General features: G+C 36.8%; 1 protein-coding gene across 2 annotated transcripts in view; it reads right to left on the bottom strand.

Annotated features, from left to right (window-relative positions):
- The window catches only part of ITGA4 (integrin subunit alpha 4), a 78,251-nt gene that overhangs the window by 27,580 nt on the left and 27,736 nt on the right, over positions 1 to 22,935 (bottom strand). The window contains exons 11-16 of one of the 2 annotated variants that reach the window (XM_027589573.1): positions 19,113 to 19,207; positions 17,790 to 17,880; positions 17,154 to 17,199; positions 16,611 to 16,765; positions 13,674 to 13,828; positions 1,557 to 1,706 (exon numbers count right to left, since the gene is read on the bottom strand). In XM_027589573.1, the coding sequence (XP_027445374.1) occupies positions 1,557 to 1,706; positions 13,674 to 13,828; positions 16,611 to 16,765; positions 17,154 to 17,199; positions 17,790 to 17,880; positions 19,113 to 19,207 (692 nt within the window). Of the gene's footprint in view, positions 1 to 1,556; positions 1,707 to 13,673; positions 13,829 to 16,610; positions 16,766 to 17,153; positions 17,200 to 17,789; positions 17,881 to 19,112; positions 19,208 to 22,935 lie in introns of those variants that run through there. The other variant, XM_027589574.1, reaches the window with a different exon arrangement.

The raw sequence follows: 22,935 nt of genomic DNA, 5'->3' as shown, positions 1-22,935 counted from the left end.
AAGATAGACAAAAAGTGCAGAGAGAGAAAAAGGAAGCTGAGAGGAATAGGGGGAAGTGGAGAAATGCTAAGAGAAATCTAGAAAGTCAGAGAAGGAGCTTGGTTCATTAAATGGGAAATGACTAGCATGTTGTCAAATAGCGCGTCCGACCACAGCCTGCCTCGACCCAGTGAAGCAGAAGGGAAGTGTAAATCTTTCTCTAAATGATTAGGTAAATATGATTTTTTTTTTCTATCACTCTTATCTATAAAGCATGGTGTTCTAAAAATCAAAAGGTAGAGTTTTATTCTTTTTTTAAGATTTTTATTTCTTTATTTGACAGAGAGTGCAAAAGAGTGCAAGTGCAAAAGAGTACAGCGAGCAGCTGAGGCAGAGGGAGAAACAGTCCCCCCACTGAACAGGGAGCCCGATGCGGGGCTCCATCCCAGGACCCTGGGATCATGACCTGAGCCGAAGGCAGGCACTTAACCATCTGAGCCACCCAGGCACCCCGGTAGAGTTTTATTCTAATGTAATAACAAATTGCTAAGGTTTGGGCTTATGTACTTACCATGCTGTGTTTTTCATTATTAAACATAGTTAAGAATAGTTGATATTGACAACTAAAGTTCAACAGTGGGGTGAAAACACTGACTTCCACAGATAACATTAAAGTGTATTGAGAAAACTTGCCTAAAGGTATTATGTTCACTGGATCTAGCATTCTAGACTAGAGTCATGATTGTAAGCTCAAAGACCTTCAAGTGACTTAGGAGCAACTTGTCTAGACAGGATGCGAACTGGCCCTTGGAGTGTCCCTTCTGCCTTTCACATTCCTTGTGCCATTAGCAAATGCTTTAGTGAATGTTTTTACCATGCCCCCAAACATCCTTTGGTCTTTGCATTGTTGAACAGTAAAGGTCCAGACAACTGGATTCCTGGGAATAAATACACTGCAAGTGAAAGGGAGATATTCTGGAATATGTGAGAGAAGGCTGTTCACTGGTTAGAATGCAAGATCCATCTCAAAATGCAATGGATCCTGGGACGTGGCTGTAAAGGCTATGGTTGAATTTGAAAGAGAAATTGTTGTGTAACAGAAATACTTATGTTTATAAAGGATTAAAAGCCAGCAAGGAGACTTGCCTACCAAGACTGGATGAATCTGGGTAGAGTGAATGAGAGGGAGACAAAATGAGAGAGAAGGAGGCAGAAAATGAAAAAGGGGAAGATAAACCTCATGAATGTGACTCACTGTCATTATGAGCGCTCCCTAGCAATATATTTTCCGATTAGGCAAGGAATCAAGGAAAGAAAATTAACATCTCATGTATATGGGAAGCCATTGCTGGGACTAAATGCGTATTTTAAAATATTCAGTTTAATATCCTAAAGAGAATATAAAAAACAAAGAAAAATGGAAAACAAAGCATATCATAAATCTTTTCACATTAAAAAATTCATAAATTTTTTTTTAAAAATTCAGAAAGATAATTCATTTCCCCAGAATTAGGCAATGTTACAAAAAAAATTAGTTACATGCACATCATGTTTTGAATAAAGGAAAATATTCTTACTGTTTTTTCAATTACGTCTTTTTCTTTCTTCTGCTGGAGAATTGGCTGAAGTGGTGGGAATTCTTCTGTACTTCGTTTACTGATGACATGATGCCCAAGGTGGTAAGCAGCTTCAATCTGAATTGGGGTGAGGATGTCCCGCACATCTTTCTAAGGAAATTTAAAACCATAAGTTAAAAATAAAAACAACCATGTAAATTAAAAAAAAAGCATATATAGAAAGTTCCTCCATTCCTGCATTAAAGTCAAACAACAAAGAAAAGATAAAGGAAGTATTACCTTTTCATCTAAATTTTTAAAATACATTGAATGTGTATGTTTTTTCACATCACAAAAGCATGTATATTAGAAAAAACACAAAAAGAGTATAACAATAAAAAAAATAGCCATCATGTAATAGTTACATAGTTTTACATTTGGACATGTTTTCTTTCATGATATTTTCTATGCATAATTTTTATCACTTGACATAAGCATTTGTAAATCACTTTGAAGTACTTATCAGCATTTTATTCTATTTAACATTTCCCTGTAGTAAACTTGTAGAAATAGGATATCTCAATTTATTCGAGTTTTCTTTTTATATGTCTCAGTAACATTTTAATTCAATTTGATTCATGTGATTTCCTATTATGAAACATATCCTTTTTTCCTATTCTTTTTTTTTTAAGATTTGATTTATTTATTTGACAGAGAGACACAGTGAGAGAGAGAACACAAGCAGGGGGAGTGGGAGAGGGAGAAGCAGTCTTCCCACTGAGCAGGGAGCCCGATGTGGGGCTCCATCCCAGGACCCTGGGATCATGACCTGAGCCGAAGGCAGACGCTTAATGACTGAGCCATCCAGGTGCCCCTTTTTTTTCCTATTCTTTATGGAACTTTTCCAATTATATTTTTAAGTAGGTTACAAATGGTATGTGGGAAAGTTATTTGTTTTATATATTTAATCTTTTATCCTAGTCACTTTACTGAATTTTATCAGTTACAATTTTTCTAAGTTTATTGTGCTTTTACACTTCACAAGGAAAGTTCTTGTATTGTTTATCAATTATACAGGAATTGTACCCATTAGGGATCCATTCTGCATGATATTCTTTTAAATTTAATATCTTACTGATTTTTACACAACATTTTTCATTTGTAATCATGTGGTCAAAAACCCTTTCTGAATGATTTTAAGATTTTATTTGAGAGCACGAGCAAGGGAGATAGTGAGCGAGCGTGAGAGCGAGAGATAGCGAGAGAGTAGCGAGAGAGCGAGAGATAGCAAGAGCGAGACAGCGAGAGCAACAGCGAGCGAGCGAGAGAGCGAAAGAACGAGAGCAAGATAGCAAGAGAGATAGCGAGAGATATAGAGAGATAGCAAGAGAGAGATAGCGAGAGATAGCAAGAGAGAGATAGCAAGAGAGAGATAGTACGCGCAGGAATGAGAGAAAGAGGGAGATAGTGCGCGCGCACGAGAGAGCGAGAGAGCGAGAGAGAGAGAGAGAGAGAGAGAGAGAGAGAGCGAGAGAGAGCAAGCTAGTGAGAGCGAGCTAGCGGGAGCGAGCTAGCGAGAGAGCTAGTGAAAGAGAGAGAGAGAGAGAGAGAGCGCACAAGAATGAGAGAAAGAGGGAGATAGTGCGTGCACGCACGAGAGAGAGCTAGCGGGAGAGATAGCGAGAGGGAGAGCTAGCGAGAGAGAGAGCTAGCGAGAGAGATAGCAAGAAAGAGCACAAGCAGGGAGGAGAGGGAGAAGCAGGCTCCCCACTGAGCAGGGAGCCCAATAAGGGATTCGATCCCAGGACCCTGGGATCATGACCTGAGCCGAAGGCAGCCGCTTAACTGACTGAGCCACCCAGACATCCCTTTTTTGAATGATTTTTAAAATTGCTTGTATTCTGCCCCCAGAGAAACAGCTCGAGTTCATTACGCTGTCAATTCACATATTTTAATCTACGTGAATTTCTACATGCAGGCATTATTTTTCCCTTTTAAAAATATCTTCTCATGTACTTCAAAATTATTTTTTGATTATTCACTAGCCTTCTACTGAAGAACATACACATACTATCAAAATTATTTGCTTACATATATACACAAGCAGTAAAATAGCTGACAGGAAAGTAACTTTGAAAGCAGTTGTTCTTGAATCTTATGTCTATGGAAAAAAAAATCAGTAATGCATAAAACATGGTACCTCTTAGAAAGCACTTAACCCGGACCTCTTTAGACAAATGAGATTTTCAAAGTCTACTGAACAAAACAGACACCTTTCTTTTTCTCCTTATCTAAGTAGGTGGGCAAGTAAGATTTTACTGATAAAGTAATCTATGAGGATTTATATCAGAATTCAGGAGACAATTTCATGAAATAAGACACGTTGATGGCAAATCTATAAAACAAGTATCTTAAGCACCACAAAAATTAAACGTAGAAATATCTCAGGATTTGAGAAGGCAGTTAATAATCAGTAAGGTCTATCGATATGGAACTATGCAGTTTTTGCTTTTTTCTTTTCTTTTGATACTAAAATTGTTACTATACTTTGATGTCTGAGCTTTACATCACAGTTTAACTCAACTTTTCAAATACCCATTTCAGTCTATAGGTTCTCTTCTCGATTTATTTATTATTTTGTTTTTAAGTAATCTCTATACCCAACATGGGGCTCAAACTCACAACTCTGAAATCACGAGTCGCATGCTCTACCAATTGAGCCAGCCAGGCAACCTGGTTCTTCTCATTTTAAAAAAGAAATTCAACTAAGTTCGTTTTGACCATTTAAAGAGACTCAAGTGTTTGCACCAGGGCTAGACATATTACCTTAAACCATAATTGAGGTTTATATTTATTCAGTTCCTGAGCCGATCCATGACTTTGTCATTAACAGGACTCCAGTAACATTAGTAGACCAGGTTTTTATTACCTATGGGCATTTCAAGATTGGAATATGGCTTAAACATTACTGCCTAAGAGCAAATAAAGAACAGATAATTTGTAAAGCTCATCAATTAGCAATCCCTAATGGGTAAGAAAAGAATGCCTGTAAAACAGATGGTTGTGCTGCAGTAACTTGATAAAAATCAATGAAGGAAATTCATCAAGACGATTTATCACATAAAAGACATCTATTTTTTTTTAAAGATTTTATTTATTTATTTGACAGAGAGAGAGACACAGCGAGAGAGGGAACACAAGCAGGGGGAGTGGGAGAGGGAGAAGCAGGCTTCTCGCCGAGCAGGGGGCCCGAAGCGGGGCTCGATCCCAGGACCCCGGGATCACGACCTAAGCCAAAGGCAGATGCCAAACGACTAAGCCACCCAGGCGCCCCGACAACATCTATTCTAGGTCTTTATGTAAACAAAAAAGATGAAATTTTTTTTCTACATTATTTATAACTATCAATATATGTATATAGTAGGTACAGGACTGGGGTTCAAATCTCAGGTGCAACACTTACTATCTGTGTAACCTTGGGCAAATTATTTCATCTGTCAATGGCTCAGTTACCTCATCTGAATATGGAAATAAAGACAATTCTTATGATACCTATACCTATTGTTATGAGAATTCAGTGGCATGATGTTTGTAAAATAGTATAATGCCTGGCACTTAAGATCTTAAGAGATGTTAGATATTGACTTATTATATATATGCTGCTTCAAAATATAGCTACATCAACCAATCAAGAAATGAATTTCAGTTTAAGAAATTCAGGTGAACAATTGGAAGGAATAAAAAAAAATAAGAAAAAAAACCAGACCATTGCCAGTCAATGAACATTAAGTAGGAAATGAGTTAAATACCAAGTATTAGACTTGTACTAATTAATTGGTACCTGGAAGATTTGGAGCATGAATCAGAGTACAGGGGATCTCTTATTACTTTTCCATTCTTATACATGGAGATGATTTTATTAAATTACTTGATAAGTGATCCTCTCAACATGAAACTTTGACCCTATAGGAATGCTGCAAATCAAGGCCCAAATCCCAAGTTATCAACTTGTGAAAACGGAACAGCTTGAAGCCCTGAGTATTACAATAGCAAACTTGATTAAATCATTCCCTAGGTGTAGAAGCTAGACAGCCTTTGATTGTCCCTCCACATGTCCACTGTTTTAATTCTTCTCAACAAGCCTGCTTGGACCAAATCATGTTATCTAATTCATACTAATTTTCCACAAGGTCTTCTCTACATCTGGTGTATATTACTTTCATTATCCTAATTAGCTATTAATTATGCTTTTCTCACAATATATAAAATGTACGTGCACTCTTGCAAGAACTGTATTTGACAGATATTCACACTTATTTAACTTTAACAGCTCCACCTAAAGACAAAGCCTAGAATATCAAAAATGTCTTGTAGTGACTAATTAAGTATTGGGGAGGGAAAAAGTAGATTTGCTTAAGATTTTTCATTTGGATGGGCATGTGCTATCTATATTAAAAATAATGAAGATTCCATGCCACATTTTTATGGGCAATTACATAAAATAAGGCAACCCACAAGCGTGCAAATGAGCACATGTCTGAAATTACACAAAGTCCGCCTTCTTGTTTGACTTTTACAGAAATTCTTATTTACGGCCACTTGAGAACTGAGCCATAGGCCCATGTCCTCCTACTGTGTGTATGCAGTAAAAAACCTAGGAGGTGGAGCCAGAAATATTTATAAAGTTTACTGAATGAGAAATGATACTGAGGTATAGACATTTCAACATATCTATTCATGCTGTGTCGAAGGAAGACTCTGGGGATACAAAACTGAAAGTCAATACCTATGTCACAATCCATAACCCGTAAATCCACACACAGTGTGGGGGATGAGCTTTCTGATGGATGTATACACAAGTACAGAAGGAGGACCACCCAATCTTCAGTCAAAAGAGGATGAGAAAGTCTTACACAGAAGAATTTTAAGCAAAGAATATAGTCAGATTTATGATTCTGAAATACCCTTCTGGTACAAATGTGGGAAATGGGTTGAGGAGGGAGAAGGAAAGGCAGAGGCACGGACTGGAACTGAAGCCAGCACCACCACGTGTAATGCTAACCACTCTAGCTAGTAAGCCTGGTTCAGGAAGTGGAGGGCTGTCAACATCCGGCACTACTAACATCCTGAGAAGAGACAGCACCCCCAAAACAGGTGCTCTAACCATAACACTAATAGAACATTCTCAGATTTTCCCTTATAGAATTCTTTAAATAGCACTGAGGGCACATCATCCATAAATTTTAAAAAAATATTTATTGACTTCTACCTCATGTAATGAGTTGTATTACCTCTAAGAAAAATACAAACACGCAAAAAGTAGTATTCTGTCTTCAAAGACCTTGCAAACTAGCAAAGAATTAACATATGCTGGAATAATCAATCCACTTCTTGACTACCACAACGTCAGGATAGTTGTATAGGTTGCTTGTACTTAGATTTTCAGCAGAAATGCATTCCTATATGGATCAGGCCATAGTCTGCTGTGTAGATTGAGCTACGTACTTGTATAGCTTAACAATATAAACATATAAAATACAAATAAAACAAATTTACTAATCAAACATACATTCATTTCCTTGCAGTTACTATTGAAAAAGATGGGTTTCAGAACTTAACATAACAAAATAAAACTCCTTTACTTCAGAAATCCAAAAATCTAGAAATTTGAGAAATCAAGGGAAAGAATGAACTAATCTACTGTATATGTGGGAGGGTTGATTTCATAATTAAACAACATGCCAAAGCCCCTGAACTCCCTGGATCTCCGAGTATCAATGGGGACAGGCATTCCTTGTCTGATGACTAAGCTACATATTTCTAGCTTTTATTGGAAATGTTGCAAGCAAGGTGAGAATCTTGTTACTGTATTTGTTGTCCCACTTTACCAATCTTCTTCTCTTCTCAAACATCACTGAATATTTTGATGTAGAGATTCCATCAAGATCAACCAAGAAATATCAATTATAAAAGCCTTAAGGGAAGTCTCACTCCACCACAGCTGCTCAGACATTTCTAAAAACTGCTGCCAATTGTTAATTGAGTTTCCCTGAATCAAAGCAGCCTCAAAATTATCCCATGTTCTAAGAACTTGTACTAAGAAATCACTAAGATCTAATCAAGTTGTATATATGAATATAGCACAGATTCATTGTCACATATATATATGGACGAGAAAACATTTTCATCGTGGGCAAAGTGACATCTAATAAAAGAGAATTTCAATAGATAAAACACTGTAAGGTGTGAAAAATTAAACATTTGGAAAGGGTATGTGCTATGGTTGAGCGCTGTGAATTGTTTAAGACTGATGAACCACAGACCTGTACCTCTGAAACAAATAATACATTATATGTTAAAAAAACAAAAAAGATAGTAGGAAGGAAAAAATGAAGGGGGGGAATCAGAGGGGGAGATGAACCATGAGAGACTATGGACTCTGAGAAACAAACTGAGGGTTCTAGAGGGGAGAGGGTGGGGGGATGGGTTAGCCTGGTGATGGGTATTAAAGAGGGCACGTATTGCATGGAGCACTGGGTGTTATATGCAAACAGTGAATCACGGAACACTACATCAAAAACTAATGATGTAATGTATGGTGATTAACATAATAAAATTAAAAAAAAAGAAAATTATGAAAGGGAACAACTTCAAAGGTAGATGCAATCACACAATAAAGGTAGTAGATTAATCACTTATGAAACCAATATGGAGGTTAAAACACAAAAGGAGTAAAATCAATTTTATCTACAAAAATCAATCAAGGAACTCAAAAAAAAGGATGCAAAATATAACATTATATACATACAATGTAGAGGACGGAGTAAAAATGTAGTGCTTTTAGAATGGGATTAAACTTAAATGACCATCAACTTAATACAAATTGCTATATACTTAGGATGTTACATATGATCCTCATGGTAACTGCAAATCAAAAACCTATAATAGATATACAAAAGTCAAGAGACAGAAATCCAAGTATAACACTAAAGGAGGCCATCAAACCACAAGGGGAGAGAGCAAGAGAAGAAAGGAGCAGAGAACTATAAAAACAACCAAAAAACAAATAATAAGATGGCAATAAATACATACCCTGCAATAATTACTTTAAATGCAAATGGACTAAATGCTTCAGTCAAAAGACAGAGGGTAACTGAATGGATTAAAATAACAAGACCCATCCATATGCTGACTATAAGAGATGCACTTCAGAACTAAAGATACATGCAGACTGAAAATGAAGGGATAAAAAACATATACATACACGCAAGTTAAAAAAAAAAGCTACAGCAGCAATCCTTCTATCAGACAAAATAGACTTTAAAACAAAGACTGTTGCAAGAGAGAAAGAAGGGCACTATATAAAGGGAAAATACATCAAGAAGATGTAACATTTTATCTATGCACCCAACATGGGAGCACCAAAATACATAAAGCAATTATTAACATATAAAAAGGGAGAAACTGATGGGATTACAGTATTAGCAGGGAACTTTAATACCCCATTTATATCACTGGGCAGACATTCCGAACAGAAAATCAACAAGGAAATAGTGGCTTTCAATGACACATTAGACCAGATGGACCTAACAGATACATACAGAACATTCCATCCAAAAACAGCAGAATGCACATTCTTTCCAAGTGCACATGGAACATTCTCCAGGCGAGATCACTTGTTAGGCCACAAAACGAGTCCCAATAAATTTGATAAGACTGAAATCATATCATGCATCTTTTCTGACCACAAGAATATGAAACTAGAAATCGGTTACAAGAAAACTGGAAAAAAGCACAAACAGATGGAGGCTAAACAATATGGTACTAAGCAATGAATGCGTAAACCAAGAAATCAAAGAAGAAATAAAATACATGGAAACACAACTGTCCAAAATATTTAGGATGCAGCAAAAGCAGTTCTAAGAGGGAAATTTTATAGTAATACAGACATACCTCAAGAAACGTAAAAACTCAAGCAAACAACTCAACCTTACACCTAAAGGAACTAGAAAAACAAGAACAAACAAAACCTAATACTGGTAGAAGGAAGGAAATAATAAAGATCAGAGAACAAGCAAATGAAATAGAGACTTAAAAAAAAAAAAACCACAAAAAAAAACAAAACCAAAACAATAGAAAAGATCAAGGAAACCAGGAGCTGGTTCTTTGAAAAGTTCAACAAAACTGATAAATCTTTAGGCTAGACTCACCAAGAAAAAAATAAGAGAGAAGACCAAAAATAAAATCAGAAATGAAAAAGGAGAAACTGACACCACAAAAATACAAAGGATTATAAGAGTTTATGAAAAAATTATATGCCAAGAAATTGGACAACATAGAAGAAATGGACAAATTCCTAGAAACATGTAACCTTTCAAGACTGAATCAGAAAGAAATAGGAAATTTGAACAGACCAATTACCAGCAGTGAAATTGAATCACTAGTCAAAGAATTCCCAACAAACAAAAGTCCAGGACCAGATGACCTCACAGTGAATTCTACCCAGGATTTAAAGAGTTAATACCTATTCTTCTCAAACTATTCCAAAAAATAGAAGAGGAAGTAAAACTTCCAAATTCATTCTATGAGGCCAGCATTAGCCGGATACCAAGACCAAATAAAGACATTACAAAAAAAGAAAATTATAGGCCAATTTCCATGATTAACATAGATGAAAAATCTTCAACAAAATATTAGCAAACTAAATTCAGTAATACATTAAAAAATCATTTACCACAATCAAGTGGGATTTGTTCCAGAGATACAGTGGTGGTTCAATATTCACAAGTCAATCAGTGTGGTACATCAAATCAATAAGATAAAGGATAAAACCTGTATGATCATCTCAACGGATGCAGAAAAAGCATCTGACAAAGTACAACATTCACTCATGATAAAAACTCCCAACAAAGTAGATTTAAAGGGAATATACCTCAACATTATAAAGGCCATATGTAAAAAACCCATAGCTAAAATTATACCCAACGGTGAAAAACTGAAAACTTTTCCTCTAAGAACAGGAACAAAACAAGGATGCCTATTCTCACCACCTTTACTCAACACAGTATGGGAAGTCCTACCCAGCAATCAGACAAGAAGAAGAAATAAAAGGCATCCACACTGGTAAGGAAAAAGTTAAACTTTCACTATCTGCAGATAAAATGATCCCATATATAGAACACTCTAAAGACTCTACCAAAAGACTACTAGAACCGGGGTCAAGCCCTACATCAGGCTCCCTGCTCAGCCAGGAGCCTGCTTCTCCCTCTCCCTCTGCTGCTCCCCTGCTTGTGCTCTCCCACTCTCTGTCAAATAAATAAAATCTTTTAAAAAACCCACAAGAGACAGATATGGCTAGAATCAGAATCTTACACTTGTGAGAATGGTTAGAATAAAAAAGATAAGAAATAACAAGTACCGGCGACGATGTAGAGAAAAAGGAACACTTGTGGACTGTTGGTGGGAATGCAAACTGGTGGAGCCCCTGTGGAAAAACAGTACGGAGGTTCCTCAAGACATTAAAAATAGAACTACCATATGATCCGGTAATTCCATTACTGGGTATCTACCCAAAGAAAATGAAAACACTAATTCAAAAAAATATGCACCCCTATTACTACAGCATTATTAACGATAGCCAAGAGAGGAAAGCAACCCAAGCGTCCACTGATAAAGATGTTGTGTATACACACACACACACACACACACACACACGAATATTACTCAGCCATAAAAAAACAAGATCTTGCCATGTGCAACAACATGGATGGACCACAGGGTATAATATTAAATAAAATAAGTCAGACAAAGGCAAATGCCATACAATTTCACTCATTTATAGAATTTAAAAAACAAAACTAACAAAGAAAAAGAGAAACAAAAAACAGACTCAAATACAGAGAATAGAGAGAGGGAAGTTGGGGGCATGGGTGCAACAGAGAAAGGGGGTTAAGAGTACACTTGTCTTATGAGCACCAAGTAATACATGGAACTATTGAATCACTACATTGTACACCTGAAACTAATATAACACTGTAGGTTAACTCCTCTGGAGTCAAAATTTAAAAAAGAATACATTTATCATGATGGGTACTAATGTATAAAATTGCTAAACTGTTATATTCAACATCTAAAACTAATATAACACTGTATGTTAATTATACTTCAATAAATAAAACGCACCCTTCATTTCTTTCCCAGCACTCCACAATTTCCTGTACTCTGCCCTTTCTCCTTTTTCAATCACCCGTATCTCCTAAAATGGTATAAAATTTCATGTTTATCACGTGGTTTGTCTCACTCCACTAGATTGTAAACTCAGTGAGGGTAGTGATCTTTTTTATATTTCATTCACTGCTATACGCAAGTGTCTCAAATGGAACCTGATGCAACACTGGTACTCAAATACCTATGGAATTAATTGCGTGGATGGAAACATGGAGCTTCATTGGTATGACCAAAGGGAACAACTACACAAGGAAAATGTGTCCAACCGGCAAGCAGAGTCCTCTTAGAAGTAGGGGCTGTGGGCCTGGCTACATAATTAGCAAGTGCCACTTCATTTCACTGTAGGGGATGCTGAATATGCCCATTAACACTCCTGATACAGGGCAAGGTTTATGGAACAAAGGGACAATCCAGGCATCCTGACTACTGCTCAACTTTTCTACTATCATTGAGATGGCAGAGGAGTATCAATTTCTGTCCCCATCTTTTGGACTGTGGAAGCATAATAATGTTCATGTTTCTGAGTACCTCCCACTACCATGCTGGTGGGGCTGGAAAATGCACTCATTATATTTCCCTATCTTCCTAAATCACAACTAGAGCTGTTTTAATTTTAATAATGGTTTCACCTTTAAAAAAAAAAAACCCTACTATGTAACAATCCCAGAGATAAGTGCTTTTGTCTGGAACAATGCCAAGAAACAAAGGGCTAAAGAAGTCAGGTCAATTTCCTGTCATTGATATAAATTCAACACAATAGGTTTCTTTGTGAATGTCTAATGTTGGCCCTTTTACTGCCTTGAAAATGGTCTCAATGATAGTCTCCAAAATTGACTAACCTAAGTAAAATCACAGCTATATAGGATTTAAAAAAAAAAACAAAACCTTCTTTAATCCCTACCATATAAATAATGCTTACATTAATATCATCTATACTTCTGGCTCTCGACCACCTAATAGATTTATTCTAGTATGACAATAAAAACTGTTGTTAAGGGAAATGAGGAAAGAGCATAGGAATTATTACTCTTAGCATTTAATAGTGTTAGAGTCTTGATGCTTGTTTGCATTTGCTTGGAATAAGTATCTCAGGGAAAATTAAGTTCCAAGCTGAGGCAACCATTTGAAATCCCAGAAAGGGCTCCCGGGAATAGTTTGGCTTTTTTGTGACAATAGATTCTCTGATGAAGTACACCATTCCCTAATGAGAAAGACCTGGCACTGCTTCATGTGAAAAAAATTTTGACCAAGGCAAGGAATGGGATGATCAGTCTGAGAATGAGTGTTTTAATAAAAGAAAGATGAAACTGGCTGTGCTTTGGCAGGACATACCCCCAAACATCCTGAGAGCCATTGTCCTGGCCCACAGATGATGCCCACACACTGCAACTGTGTAGGTTCCCACTGACATCTGACAATGCTGGCTTGGGGACAAAGACCTGATCCAAAAGCAGTCATGGTGGATTCTGCTTCACTAGAGTCACATGTAAAACAAACCAACTTCCCTGCCTCCTCCCCCCACCAAAAAAAAAAAAAAAAAAAACCCTACCAGGGGAACAGATCTGAGGCTCAGCAGTGCTACTCACTCTGTACAGTTCTCGGGAAATGTATAAACAGGGACACGGAGATAGCAATTGTAGGAAGGAAAAGGCAAATCTTTAAAAAAGAGTGATGCAGTCAAGTGTGATAAATGTGAAATAAAGAAGATGCAAAAAGTGGACCCTGGATGATCCAGGTCACAGGACTGTTAAACATTCTAACTCTGGAACAATGAACAGGTCAGCTAGTTTAGGCAGGGATCACGCTTGCTTGTAACCACATTTTATAAAAGGATACCAATGCAGTAAGATTTTTACTATAGTGATAATACTGAAGTTTCCATATTCATTCATAAAAATGAGTTTACATTACCCGCAGAAATGCTTGATGTGTTCTGCAGTTAGCTCCTCTGCTTGACACTTTTATGCTGCCTGTGATCACATCCGATGTTCCATTAGAAGAAAAGTAAAATCTCGATGGAGAGTCTATCTTCCGGTTCACATCCAGACTCATGTTATAAAACAAAACTGCAAAATGCAGAGAGAATTGCAATTAATATAAATAATTCCCTAAAAGCATTATTATTTTTAAGTGAAAATAGTCAAAATTATATCCCAACACTAGAAGTATCTTAAATTATCGTCATTCAAAGGCTTTTAAAAACTAGCCTAAAATATGGAAGAGGAAACAATTTAAAAATACTGATTGCTAAAATTGTTATAAAAAATTTACAAACTTTTCTCTAGGTTTCTACTTTTTTTTTTAAGATTATTTATTTATTTATTTGACACAGAAAGACAGACAGGCACAGCGAGAGAGGGAACACAAGCAGGGGGAGTGGGAGAGGGAGAAGCAGGCTTCCCACGGAGGAGGGAGCCTGACGCGGGACTCGATCCCAAGATCCCGGGATCATGACCCGAGCTGAAGGCAGACGCCTAACCGACTGAACCAGCCAGGCGCCCTCTAGGTTTCTACTTTTAACTGTTAACATCTTCATTTACTTAATCTTCCTACATATAAATGTTTCAAAACTACAATACCAAAACTGTGACTCCTAATAAAAGTTTGAGCAACGTTTCAGATTTCTCTGGAGTCCTTTATGTCCTTCGAATATCCAACTAAGGAAGCATAGACAGAACACCGCACTCAAATGCCACTTGCGATAATTCTAGCTTGTGTGGTTACATAACTAATTTTGTGTATGGTTAGGTTCATTTCTTTCTGTTTGTTTCTGATTTGAGAGGTTGCTATTTGTTATTTTTTTTAAATGTAATGCGAACATTACAAACCTTTATCAACAGTTTACTCAAAGATGTCTCCTTTTCCAGCCCTGGACCCTGATTAATCTCCTCTGTGTTCTCATTGGTTTCCAGTTTGACCTTCCAGTGTTGATTTGTGCAAAATAGTGACATTCTCTCAATATTCTGTCAGTCTGGTAAGATTTACTTCAAATCTGACATAGTAAATAATCATCTGCTAATGATTATCCTCAACCAGCAAAGATCTAAGTAAAATTAACAAGCAACCAAAAAAATTCCAAGCCAGATATCACCAAGAAAGAGCCATTTTTTAAATCTAAAAGGGTTCTTTGCAAAACAAGCTGCATCTAATAGTTTGCTGGGATATCAATCATTATATGAGCAATAATTCATAAATGATATTTTAAAGGATTTATTTAATTCCTGAAGTGTTCGTTCACATTTGAGGAGTAACTTACTCTTCTGGAAGGATTTTATCTACTAATTTCAAGGCAACAGAAGTATAAAACCTGTCTTACTCCTACAAACTTCAAATAATCTTTTAACCTTACTTTTATGTAGAAAATAAATAAGAAAGTCCAAGTCAATTGGCTTCGAAATTAGAATAGCTGAGATTCAGTGCCTCAGAGGCGGCGCTGCAACTGAAACAACGATCTACAATTCATCACTGAGTTCACACAAAAAGTAAATAAAAAAAAAGGTGAATAAAAACCCATTCGCAGTAAGTGGCAAAACATCCTGGTTTTATAAACATGCTTACCATGTGAATTATTTCTCCCAAGGACTCATTTTATGCAACTGTAAAGCTTGTATTTGTAACAATGCTGTGATTATTTATGAGTTTCATATATTTGTTTTCAACGATTTTTAAAAATGTCTGGTCACAATGGAATTGGTAGTCGGACAAGCACTGATTTTGCATAAAGAGAAAGAGTCGTATCTGCTTAACGTGTATTGTTCAGATAATCCATCAATATGACTGTGTTACTGTGTTACCGGGGCCATGCTCTGACATTGCCAGTTCTCCGATCTGTAACCTTAGATTAAGGTTTTGCCCACTGTCCTACCACTGTGGCTCTAGCCAGGATTTCTGCAGTACACTATTAAAAATGAGCCCGATCTAAAGTAGATCTACTAGGCTCCTTCTGTACTTCTCATTACAGGTTAATTCAGACTGAGACCTCTGAAACTATGTACCCATAGTTCGGTTCAGCGTACTTGCTGCCCCTCATGATGTGCAGATGATGAGAGACTGCAGGGTCACGAACACAGTCAACTCTTAACAGATCTTGCGTGGCTCCTGAACTTTATATATTATTAACGTCCAAATAAAAAACCTGGGTATGCTTCTCCCCTGCCATTGGCTAGTTTCATCAGTCATTCTAATATTAGCTTAAGTATAACATAAACAGGAACATAACCTGCTAGAAAAAATGTAATATACACAAAGTCACATGTATGTGATTTGACATTAACCACAATTTTGCATGAGCCAGATCAACGCTACTTTCTCCAGAGCAGATAACTGAGAGCTGCCCATGTAAAGGGAAAGGGACGTGGCTCTCAGGAGCTGACAGTCACAGAAAATCTTTAAGAGATATGTGTTATTTATGGAAATTGGAATCAGCGTCTAGATTTGAGATAAGCTTCTTCAGTTACTCAAAGGATAAAATATAAAGAAAAGAATCTTCTCCCTCTCAGGACTTCCTACTTAAGCCAGCTTCAGCTATAAAAGGAGCCCAGTCAAATGGAGGAGAAGCTGTGGGAATGTTCTTTCTATTCTAAAGAGATCTTACCTATGAAGCTCAGTTTAGCTCACCCTAATATGGCAAGTGATACTCCTGCTTTTCTTCTTGTCATAACTTCTAGACAACGATAGCCTCCTACGGTGCCCCTCTCATTGGTAAGAACAACACAAGAACCCAAGAGATGAGGCAGAAAGGTGTACTGGCCTCTAAGGTGAGACACACTGAGGGCTCAGAAGAGGACCACGAGATGAATGAGTGGGGTGCACACTCAGGCAGGGTAAGTTCTGTAAGGGCACCCTTACCAATATAACCTGGAACCTCTTTGCCCTTGTATGAGAAACAGAGTGTTAGATCCATGCACACAGAAGGCAATCCATTTTCAACACAGTCAAAATTTGTTCTATTTACTGACTCAGGATGGTTTAAGGAAGCTTCGACAATCACTACAGGTCTTGTCCTAAAAAGGAAATAAAATTAGCAATATTAACTGCAGAATTATTTTTTCCTTAAGAAAAAAACTGCATTTGTTTTGTCAGTTGCCATCATCCAAGTAACTTCATGAAATTGCTTTATTAACACTATGTGCATAATCACTCAATTACATTTCTGTGCATGAATCAAGAGAAATTTTCTTTTAAATGCCTAAAAATATTGACTTTGCTTGATGGTTTGTTTAATTATAATATCCACGTAAGGTGAAAAGAGTATCCTAAAGTTCAATAAAATTTCAGAAAAATAAAAAAAAGGCATTATGAGGTCACCACCATCGCTGATTTTAAAAATTGCCTCCTATCATTTACAATTAAGCCCAATTGTCATTAAGCAGTAAAATGCATCAACCTTACCTTAACAACACAGCAGAATCAGACCGAAAAGCACCAACTGCCACATCTGGAGGATGAAAAACAACAGATTAATGAACATCATTAGTCAAAGAGAATTATTTTTCAGCCATAAATACTTAACTATATTTCACCTTTTGACTCTATCAAAATACCATTTACAGAAAATTAATTAGAAAAGATATACTTACATCTGAGGATTCATTCCACCTTTGTCTGAGTCTATTCATCTATGATAACATCCATCCCTTTACTATAAACAAACTTTATGATAGAAATAGGATATAAAGATAAGCTTACTAAAAAAATGACTCAATTTTTAAACTACAAACATTCACTTAGGAATCTCCTCTCAAAGTACAAAAAAATGTCTTTCTTTTCAGCATCTTATGTTTGATTTATTTTCATGGGTGCTTTTCATTTTTTCAAGAACAAAGAATAAAATGTCAAGTAACTAACACTGTAAAGCTGAGGAATTATTTGATCGTTTCTGACCCATCCTTGAATTCAAAAGAGCTTTAAAAATGAAGGAAATAAATTACCAGTAGATTAGAACTTTTCCATACCAGTTTTATGTACTTTGCAATAAAGCAACATCCACAATAGAGCTCAATTTATGAAATATGATTTTATACTCACCTACATAACCATTATTATCTGCATCAATTTGTCCAGATATCGACTGTCCAAACATACTTAATGATTTGCTGATTTGAAGTCCTTCAATTCTCTGAAAAATAGGTAAGTTCAGTAGGAAGCAGTTTTTGAACATCTGGTATCTCAGAGAAGCAATGATTTAGTTAAATAATGAGCCTTACAACACCCAGGCACGTTTTCTAACAAAATGCATTCAAGTCAAATACATGCATCTAAGAGAAACAAAAGTTTCCAGTTTCAATTGGACAGGTGACATCTACTTTGTGACTAGAAGAAAAAAACCACTTTGTGACTAGGAAAAAAAAAAATCACAAAGAGAAAATTATGTAGTACAGATCTTCTTAACCAGCCTTGACTCCCTCTCCCCAGTCTCCTTTCAGGCTCTGTATTTATTTCCCGGATGAACATGAAAAACCAAACAAGTAATTTGGAAAAGGAGACATGCATAATCACTTAGTGGAGCCTACTCCTCAGGCTTATGATGAAAGCCACCCTATTGAGCCAGACTCTTTCCTAGCATGTGACAACTGAAGTCAAGACATGTGTTTCCTATTCCATAGGTCTAATTTCACAACCAGATGCTGATTTACATGTATCAGCCTGCTATCCATGCTAAGAAAATCAATAATTTTTACTAGACAAGTATAGATTTCTCATGTTAAATATGGAGAGCCATTTGCCCATTTTGCTCCACCAAAAATAACAGTATTAGCTAATATTTCCATAAAAGTATCTTTAGAAAAACTTCTCTGCATGTGTATGCAGTGTTTTCTATGTACCGAAATACCCTGATTTGTCAAAAAACAAGTCAGAGTAAGATCAGGGAACTTTATTAAAAGCTTCCATCTTGAAGCTGCGCCCTGAAAGGAACAGAGTATCATGTATTCGCTCTCCCAGTGTGACCTCCCTGAAATATGGGGCTTTAGGCACAAGGCGAGACACAGTTAATCAAAGCCACATGGGCTTATTCAAAACAGTATGGAAACCATCTCAGAACATAAATTTGCGGAACACAAAGAAAATCTTCAGTAGGTTAAAGACAAACAAGAATGAATGGAACACTACATCAAAACAAACAAACGAACGAGAATGGATGTGAACCAAGACTCTTACTTATGGAAAAAAATGATTTCAAAGAGTTATTAATGACCTTCAAAATGAGACCACCTACTCTTAAGAAAAGGGTGAAATAGAAGATATTAAATACTTGAAAGAGCAAATTAAGAAAAATAAGTCCACACTAACACTGGAAGTTTCAGGAATCGTTTATTATCAATGCTTCCTTCAGAAACAGTAGTATTTTACCTGTGAGAACACTGATGATATCCCATCTGCTCGGCCATTGTAAATATAAATAGCACCTCGCAAGTCATCTTCTTGTGGCGCTCCAATCGCGACATCTATTCCAGAATTTCAATGGCAAAAAAAAATAAATTCTTAGTATAAAGAATGCAACTCTGAAAACTAACTTTCATACTTAATTCATATCACATAAAATTCCTTATCAAAAAAACCCAAATACTTTACTCACTAGACAGAAAAAAGTATCACAAAATAAGTATTATCATAATGTACAGGACTGTGCAGAATCATCTGTGCATCGAAGCAGCAGGGTGAACAGGTCTGAGACGCACTCTAACACAATGATCAAGGACGTGGGCTCTCCAGCCAAACCACCAAAGCCTGACCCCCAGGCAGGCCCGTTTCTTAACTTCATTGTGTCTCAGGTCCCTCACCTATAGCATGGGATCATAAGAGAAGAACTCACCCTCAGCACTGGATGTAGCTCATGTAAAGTGTTTAGAGCAGACCCCAGCGCATAAATTATCATCTGTGAATATTATAACCCTAAGATTCTTTATTTTGAGCTCTGCGTTTTACTTTATTTGTAAAATGACTTCTAAATTCCTGTTCCAGTGAAAGCAATTAAGGTATTTGTTAAGGATATCTGTATTTATACATGTACATACATGCAAACTGGATTTTGGAAAGTGAATTTGTTCTATAAAGTAATGAGGGCATCACTTTTATGACTTGGGATTCACGTCAGATTATGATGCCAGGAGAAAAAAATAATCAACTGACATAAGCAAGAGAAAACAAACTATGAATGACATGGTTGCTTAAGGGCCATAAATATAAAACGCACAGGAGAAAAATAATATTCTATAGTTGCAAGAGCATTTCATTAGTGTTACAAGGTATTATGTCTATTTGGGTATATTCATGTGTTTATTTACATGTAATGTTTTCTTGTTTCTTCAACAGAAACCTAAAATACAGAAAGTTTGCTTTCATGATAGTCAATACTTACTAGTTTATCAGATTTAAATCTTTAACAACTACAGTAGTAATTTCTGACTGCTATTTCAATGAGAATAAAAACCTTCTTGAAATATAATTCTATGCCAAATGCAGTACAATTTAAAAAAATTTTTTTTCTAAGTAGCCTCCATGCCCAATTTGGGGCTCGAACTCACCGCCCTGAGATCAAGAGTCACATGCTCTACCAACTGAACCTCTAGGTTCCTCTTTCAAGATTTTATTTTTAAGTAATCTCTACACCCAATGTGGGTTTCGAACCCACAACCCCGAGATCAAGAGTCACATGTTCAACTGACTAAGCCAGCCAGGTGCTCCAAATGCTGTACAATTTCTAATATCAAGAAGTAAGTGATAGACATACCTTATATTTATAGTTTAGACATAGTAAGGCTGCTCTCTTGACCTGTGCAAAGTATTTTAAATACTTTTATACACTTATATACTTTTAAATACTCATATACAACTATACCCATTCAGTGATTTATTCAGTGGACAACTACTGAACAACTACTGTATTCTGGGCATTTTCCAGGCGCTGGTCATACAGGGCAGTACCACGAAAAGGAACTTTAGTCTTGTGGGGAAGAAGGGAGGTAAAACCAGAATAAAAATACTACATACGAGACGGTGGGGGAAAATGATGGAAGGCTTCGCACAGAAGAGGAAGCCCCAAGCTGAGACTCCATATTGACAGGTGACAGCCAGGAGAAGCACTGGGCGAAGGCACTTTAGACAGAGGAAACAGGCTGTGTAATGGCAGGTGACAAAGGGGCAACATTGCACACGTGAACAATGGCGGTGAGTTTGAAATACAGGGAGCCATATATGCACAGCCTAAATACTCACAGGAACATAAGAGAAAGGAGCAGGAAGGGAGAGAGAGGGAGGGGAGAGGAAGAGGGAGGTAAGGAAAGGAGTGTGGGGAGAAGTGTCCTGTGGCCACTGAAGACAAGACCAGTTACAGATGCCATTCTTCAAGGCCAGCTTAGACTTCAGCCAGTATGGCTGCATCCTGAGTAACTAGGATGTGAAGATCCTAAGTCTGAGCTACGAAGGTGTTGATACATGGAAATTCTTGCAGTAACAGTTACTAGCCGCAGTGATGTAAGGCACATATTGTGAAACGATACAAATGGGCCTTTTCAAATGAAATATAAAAAGGCCCAGATCAAAGTCATTCCAAGCAGAAGACATGTGGATTGCATTCAGTCTTTTCCTAGCTTATATATAGATCCAAACTCTTATTTGCTAGGATTATATTTGGATCTGTTATAGAAAATACTAAAATTTTAGCAATCATTATAGTTAGAAGGAAAACACACATTATTTATTTTTTTTACGTCTGTGCAAGTCCATTTGGGACACAACATGCAGAACAAACACGGACATATTTGACAATGTTTCCTACTTTCCATCTGAACATTTTATTTCACTGTTAGTGTAAACTATAATTATCACTGGTATAATCACAATAATTTTAACATCAGCTAACACATAATGCTTATTACAATACGGGGAACCACTCTAGGGGCTTCACACGTACTAACTCATGTAACTCTAAAAACAACTACATCGAGTAAATACTTTTTGATCTCAACTCTGATGAGGAAACTGAGGTACAGAGTGTAACTTGCTGAAGGTCCCAGAGCTTGGACGTGAAGCAGCTGGGATACAAACACTGCAGTCTGGCTCCAGAGCCCATGCTCCCTCATTACGATGCTCTGTGGAATCATTAACTCTACAGGTTCTACCCAGCGTTTTCCTCTCCTAAAAACTTCTCCTGTTCTGTGTCAAAGAACTGTTCAATTCATGATTTGATAATCTATCAATATTTATTTCAGGGGCACATAAAGTAATAATTAAACAGCTTATAATTTACAATTATAGAACTTTCTTATGGCTCGGCTCAAAAAATATTCAGACATATAGTCTAACAGTCACATAAAAATGCTCAAGGTGAAAAAAAACCTCAACCAAAAATAAGTGGTTTTTGCCAAATCTCTTTCACGGACGAAAGCTGAATGCTGCCTGCCAGGCGTGTTCGTCATGTAGGCCTGTTTGTGTACCTCTTCCCTAACTTCCTCGTCCTCTTGATGCAATTTTTATGTTGGACTGTTGCCAAGCTGATTATCTCCTTAGCAAATGGCTTGCCTTGCTTTTCTAAGTGCACAGGAAATTCATATTTTTTTCTTTTTTGAATACAAAAAAGGGAAAGGATATGATGAATGCAAAAATAACTTAGGTCTGCTATGGAAAACACCACAAAAGTGTGCATAGCGAGAGGACATTGACTCTGATTTGCATCTCTGCCTGGAGGTGGAGGGAAAAAGAACAGGTGAGACTTTCATTCCCTTTCTAAACCACCTCACACATCCTGCCATGAACACAAAGTAACTTCATCCATTTACTCCCAAAAAATTAAGTAAGATAAAAGTTGGGGTAAAGAAATAGGGAAATACATAAAGAAAAATAAAACACAGGTGCCTTGCTTTCTCACTCAGGCAGATATGGAGGAAAGGGCCTCAGGGAAAAAGTACTGAGCCTGCTTCCAAATCCTCAGGGTCTTGTTCATATCCAAAACGTACAAAATGCTTACTCATTGGCAAAACAAAAATGCTATTCAGCCATAAAGAAGAAATTATCCTGCCATGTGTGACAACATGTATATTTTAGATGGCATTTTGCTCAGTAAGTCAGAAAAAGGCTTACACTGTATGACCTCACTTAGATGTGAAATCTAAAAAAAAAAAAAAAAAAAAAATCTAAATTCAGAAATAGAAAATAGAACTAGAAAAACTCTAGA

This window comes from Zalophus californianus, chromosome 3, assembly GCF_009762305.2.
Source record: "Zalophus californianus isolate mZalCal1 chromosome 3, mZalCal1.pri.v2, whole genome shotgun sequence".
In the NCBI taxonomy this organism is placed as follows: Eukaryota; Metazoa; Chordata; class Mammalia; order Carnivora; family Otariidae; genus Zalophus; species Zalophus californianus.
Note: the sequence above shows the minus strand (reverse complement) of the source record. Positions and strands in the feature narration are given on the sequence as shown.